Source organism: Scleropages formosus, chromosome 6, assembly GCF_900964775.1.
Source record: "Scleropages formosus chromosome 6, fSclFor1.1, whole genome shotgun sequence".
NCBI lineage: Eukaryota > Metazoa > Chordata > Actinopteri > Osteoglossiformes > Osteoglossidae > Scleropages > Scleropages formosus.
This window is the reverse complement of record NC_041811.1, coordinates 30,148,629-30,154,541: the sequence shown is the minus strand read 5'-3', so window position 1 is coordinate 30,154,541 and position 5,913 is coordinate 30,148,629. Positions and strand designations below refer to the sequence as shown.

At 46.3% G+C, this 5,913-nt stretch overlaps 1 protein-coding gene across 2 annotated transcripts; it reads left to right on the top strand.

The window, feature by feature from the left end:
• On the top strand, positions 1-5,913 carry tmem267 (transmembrane protein 267). 2 transcript variants are annotated; one of them, XM_029253066.1, is made up of 3 exons: positions 1-61; positions 2,082-2,494; positions 5,328-5,913. In XM_029253066.1, the coding sequence occupies exons 2-3, from the start codon at positions 2,165-2,167 to the stop codon at positions 5,661-5,663; spliced, it is 666 nt and encodes a 221-aa protein (XP_029108899.1). In that variant the 5' UTR covers positions 1-61; positions 2,082-2,164; the 3' UTR covers positions 5,664-5,913. The 2 variants fall into 2 exon arrangements, with proteins under 2 accessions (XP_029108899.1, XP_018605585.2); XM_018750069.2 differs by lacking the exon at positions 1-61 and adding an exon at positions 272-338.

The window sequence follows — 5,913 nt, the reverse complement described above, 5'->3', positions numbered from 1 at the left end:
CGTTGGGTGTCACCGTGGGCGTGCGGCGAGGCTGCATGAGACGTCATCACAAAGAGAACGGGTGGGATCTGTCGCGCGAGCCCCGATGGGGGGGGGATGGGGGGAGCTGTCATACAGGGACCCCCCCCCGCGCTGGGGTCGGGCTTCGGAGCGAGCCGGCGCGTGACCAAATGCGCAGTCGGTGTAAATAGTTGGTCCAGTAGCGGCTGTAGTGTTAGAAACGGTCTTTATTTTTGTTTCCGCGCTCGTGGCTCGGCCGGAGGAAGGAGCACCGCGCGCCGCACTTTTCGATGCTGAACACGTGAAGATTGGAATCGCTTTGATCTTCCATTCATCGGGTATTGCGATTAATAAAATCCTGTCCACACAGCTCTCCGCCAGTGTTTCACCACGCTGAGTAACGATGATTAGAATAATTCATTATTCATAACCATAAAACACTCCCCAAGGAGCTTGATCAACGCCGATTTTGTTTTTTTCAAAACGATCTCGCCGGCTGAAAAAAAATGTTTATTTCAGTCTTTTTCCTATGAAGAGTACAAGACTGTGTGTCCACGGTCATTTCGTGAACCTCGCAGGACCGTTAATCGACCATCACTGTTGAATAATGTGGTTAAAAACTCCAAACTGGAGTTATTACATTACTTTAGAAATATTAAACATCAGCCAAAGCCGTTAATGCGAGGCAAGACACGTGTATCATCTGAATGTGCGGTGCTGTCTGTTCGAAAACATGGTAATACAGTAATGTGGCCATAAAACCTTATTTGTTGCTCTTGCAGTCATTGGAAATATGACCTTAAATATTCAACTGCAGAGAGACTTATAGCAAGTGTCATGGATCTGATGGATCATAAAGTATTTAAACAAATGGAGAGTTAGTAGTATAGTGTTTACAGCTACTGCTTTTGGACCCAAAGGTTGCAGGTTTGATCCCCACCTCTGGCTGTAGTACCCTTGAGCAAGGTACTTACCCTAGAATTACCCAGCTGTATAAATGGATAAATGATTGTAAGCATGTAATAATTGTGACCTTAACATTGTAAGTTGCTTTGGAGAAAAGTGTCAGAAAAATGTAATTTGGGTTTTAATGCACATTTGTTCTAAAATGTATTTATTTGTTGGACCTCATGACCCTGAAACCCTTTGAAGACTCTATGCTCAGCGATCATTGTCCTTTATATGAATTGCCAGAAAATCAATGTTCTTCTAAAGGTCTGGGTGCATTTAAACAGACCTGACCTCAGACCAGAGTCTCTCTCCTCTCGTCTGTCGGGGTTTCTAACAATATTCTGTTGCAGGACAGAGCTTCTGCCCCCACGCTCATCCGCCTCGAGCCCAGGGTCATGTCTTAGACCTTACTTGGTTTGAAAATCATTCCTTCTTCGAGATCAAACCCAAAGGGTAGCATTTTAAGTGGTTTAAGAAATACTGAGCTTTGCTAGAGGCTGGTAACTTCTGTAAGCCTACCTGTCATCTCCAAGACCTTTGCGTTCCTTTTAATGTTTCTTTTAATGTCGTGGGCTTGTCATTTTTTTTTTTTTTTTTTTTTTTTTTGCCAACCGCAGACGATTCTGATGAAAGGCAGAGGAGAAGAGTCCTTGTACCGCTTGTCAGTTCTGCTTTGCAGTCTTATGATAGATTAGAGACAGTTTTCCCTTTTCCGGATTTAAAAATAAATCACTCTTCTGAAGAATGGGAATATCTGTGTGAAAAGGAATGATGCTCAGTAGGTTGTTGGGTCAATTGTAGAGTCAGAGGTGCAGTGCTTTTTTTTATCTTTTTTTTTTAATTCAGAACTTTTGCGTTAATTTGGCGAGTGTTTATCCTGTTCAGAATCAAAGCTAGGGTGATAATTTAATGTGAAAATGCTTCTTTTTTCACCAACATTATGTTGAAAACTCAGTAGATTTGACTCGAGAATCTCGGATTGAACACTGGATTAGGAAAATAGTCATACCCCCTGACGCAAGATACACCGTTTTAAGGCAGGGGAAGCCTGTGTATAACTTTTCATGTTGGGACACACAATGGCTGCATCAAAGTCATCTGTTATATCCTTGTTTTGCGTTGCACTGCAGCTGACGGAGGGCGTCCGTTCTCACAGGCCATGGCTGAAGGTCTCAGGAATTTGAGGTCGAGCTGGAGTCCCCCTCCCTGAAGCATGGCAGGCCCTCTGAACCTGCTGGCGGAGACGGAGAAGGCCCAGGCGCTGCTGCAGACCTTCAGCACCGCCTCCCTGGTTGCCGGTGCCGGTCTGGGCCTCTTCTGCCTGGTGGCCGATCACGTGCTGCAGCTGCCCCTCCTCCTGCACCACCCCTGGCTGTGGGCAGCGCTGGACAATGGAGCACATGCCATCGTGGGCTTCTGGTCATGGGCCATTGTCATTGGCCTGAGAAAGAGGAGTGACTTCTATGAAGTTGTCCTGGCCGGATTCCTCGCGTCAGTTATTGACCTGGACCATCTCTACCTGGCCGGATCTCTGTGGCCCAAGGTGACCTGCATCCTAATGATGTCATGCTTTCTTTTTTTGCCAGACGATGATGATGATGGTGATGATGATGATGATAATGACAACCATGACCTAGTAAGCCTCTGTATCGTTGGCATGTGGGATATGATGTCTGAAAGTGATAAATTGAAAAAGGAGGATAATATTTAATAGTACATGCATAATAGCGGGGTTTCATATTTAAAAAAAAAAATCATTGCAAAATGTAACAGAAATTTTGTATTCAGTTTTGTTAGTCATACTTTTGACGCTAGTTCATACTACAGTATATGTCAGTTTTTAGAAAAATATTCCATATTCCTGAAATGAGCGAATTTTGGCACCGGATTCCAAGCGCTGAATTTTCCAGTATGTTTTAGGATCTGATGCTTTCTAGAATTAAACATACTTTTGGTGTTAGTTTGTACTTCATGTCAGGTTTTAGAAAAATAATCCACATTTTTGAAATGAGCAAATTCTGGTGAATTTTGGCTCTAGGTTCTAAGCATTGAATATTCCATTACCTTTTAGGATCTGATGCTTTCTAGAATGTTCTCATGCCTTCTAGAATTTTCCAAAGGCTTTAAAAGTGCCAAACTAAAACTGACACTCTAGAAGAACTAGGGGTATTTTTGCAATAAGTAAACTTTAACTTATAATCAATGTAGAAATTGACATAACTAAGGATTTAGAAAAATTTTGTTACATTGTGTTGTCTTTCAAAATGTTTTCTATAAGGTGATGTTTTCTTGATAATTATCAGACATGTTTTCTTCGCCTTCAGTTTGCCTTCATCGAATCACTGCATTTTTACCTTGAGACATTTTATTGTCACCTGGATGGTGCAGAACGGAACATCTTGAGACCATGTAACATGAACATGGCCTCCCACGTCCTTTCTTGGCTCTTTGTTCTACCGATGAGTCAGTAGGTCTACAAGTCACATTTAGTCACAGGGAGTACTTTGTTGGCTCCTTGCATCCGACGCTCCTTCTCTGCACCCGCCTGCGCCCTCCGGGATTTTGACAGCGCCGTTTACACACTGATGATGGGCATGTAATTACAATGTGCTTTAGTAAAGAGTGTTGCAAGGGTTGCGTTGATGCTCAAGACCGAAGGCCATGTCGGTCCCGTTCGACAGCCTGCGGTGATGTAAACCGAGAGCTGAACAAGAAAGCCGTCCTCATAAATACGGTGCAGCTGTCACTTAATCACTTCGTTGGGTAATTTGGGGAACATTTAGCATTTTCTTATTTCCCCATGCGAGAAGATCATTGATGCAGGTCTCAATTTAAGTCCTTTACCTTGCGTTGGAATGTTATGTTTGATCCGAGATGGAGATTTGTACATTTTATATTACTGGGAAGTTGTGCATTATGTTCATTGGAAAAACAGCAACAGGGGATGAACGGTCTTTTATTCCATGCATCATTTATGCGGGGGGTTGGGGGGGGGTTCAGTTTCAGAAATTTAGCGGGAAGTTTAGAAGTTTTTTCTTTCTTTTTTTTTTCAGAAAATAATTTCAGCTAAAGTTCTGAAAATGACCCCCCCCCAAACTGTATAAGTGATGAGTGAGTTTAATTTTGGGATGCTCTTTTACAACTTGAACACTTGTGGCTAAAAAAAACAACTCTGCCTGGTACATTTGAAAAGTATGTGTACATCAGTGAACGCTTGTTTTCCAGGCTACAGCATAAGCAATGGCTATGATTTTGTTGAGGTTAGGAGCCATCTGTCCTGTTCCCAGTGTGCCTCTTTTTATTATGCAATGAAACAAAAATAGCTGGGGGTGCAGTGGCGCAGTGGGTTGGACCACAGTCCTGCTCTCGGGTGGATCTGGGGTTTGAGTCCCGCTTGGGGTGCCTTGTGATGGACTGGCGTCCCGTCCTGGGTGTGTCCCCTCCCCCTCCGGCCTTCCGCCCTGTGTTACCGGGTAGGCTCCGGTTCCCCGTGACCCTGTATGGGACAAGCGGTTCTGAAAATGTGTGTGCAACAAGAATCTTATCCTTACTATTTATTTATTGCTGCATTTTCCATTCAGTTTTAGATTAAACATACTTTTGCTGTTTCTTCTAAATGTCAGTGCAACAGACAGAGGCGGAACCAGGTAGGTACTTTTAGTGCTTGTGCTCTTTTATTCACCCTGGTGCAGGGGAGGTGACACAAGGCGGGGGGGGGGAACGGGGGAACCGGGAACAGGTGTTCGGGGGTAGTGCGTCGGGAACCGCCGCGTCGTCCTGGGACTCGGGATCGAGGGCGGGCTCGCGCACGGGATTTGGGGTCGGTGTTCAGGGGAGCGTCTGTGCCTCTCTCTCTTCTCTCTCCTTTCTCTCTCCCTTCACTGGCGGACCCAGGAGAAAAAATAGAGCCAGCAATTAGTCGCAGCTGTGGGTGTCTGACCTCGGGGCCCGCCCCCTTTCGTCGCCGTCTCAGCGTGTTACAGTCAGTTTCTAGAAAAACATCCACATTCTTGAAATGACCAAATTTTGGCAAATTTTGGCACCAGGTTCCAAGCACTGAAAATTCCAGTACCTTTAAGGATCTGATGCTTTCTAGACTGTTCCTGTGCCTTCTAGAATCTTCCAGTGGCTGTAAAGAAGCAAACTAAAATTGAGTGGTATTTTTGTAGTCAGTAAGTTTTAACTTATAATCAACGGAAAGATCAACATAACTGAGGACTTTGGAAAATTTAGTTGCGTTGCGATCTGATCACTGGATTAAAGGATTTTTTTTTTTTTTGTTTCATCTGTCTCTGTCCTCGCGTGACCCCAGAGCGTTCATCCCTCTGCCCCCTTTCTGACCTCGTGTCTGACTACTTGCGTTGCTCCCCCTGCAGGATGTCCGGGCACTGTCCCAGCGGCCGCCTCTCCACTGTTCCACGCTGATCCCGGCCCTGTGCTTCGCGCTTCGACTCCTCATGTGGGCCCTGCGGCTGAAGGACTCGTGGTGCTCGCTGCCCTGGCTGTTGTTCCTTTCGCTGGCATCTCACCACGTGCGCGACGGGGCTCGGCACGGCCTGTGGGTGTGTCCCCTGGGCAACACCGCGCCCATCTCCTATTGGCTGCACGTCGTCATGACGGCCACGCTGCCCCACCTCTGCTCTGTGCTCATGTACCTGACCGGTACCAGGGACATGATTTCCACTAAGCACGGAGTCGCCATAGACGTGTGAGTAGCCTCCGCATTCCCATAATTCCCTGTTGCAATAACTGGAACCGGGAGATAAGATTTCGCAAGACCGCAGACCTCTCGGTGCCCCCGTTTACCCAGAGCGCCACTTCTGCGCGAATGGAGCCCTCCGCTTCCGGCGTCGCGCAGACCAGCGAGACTGTCCAGAACAAGGCCTCAGTCCGTACCCAGGCTGTCTGGGCTTCTCGTAAATGAGGATGTGCCAACCGGCAGCCCCACCCCTCCTCCTCCTC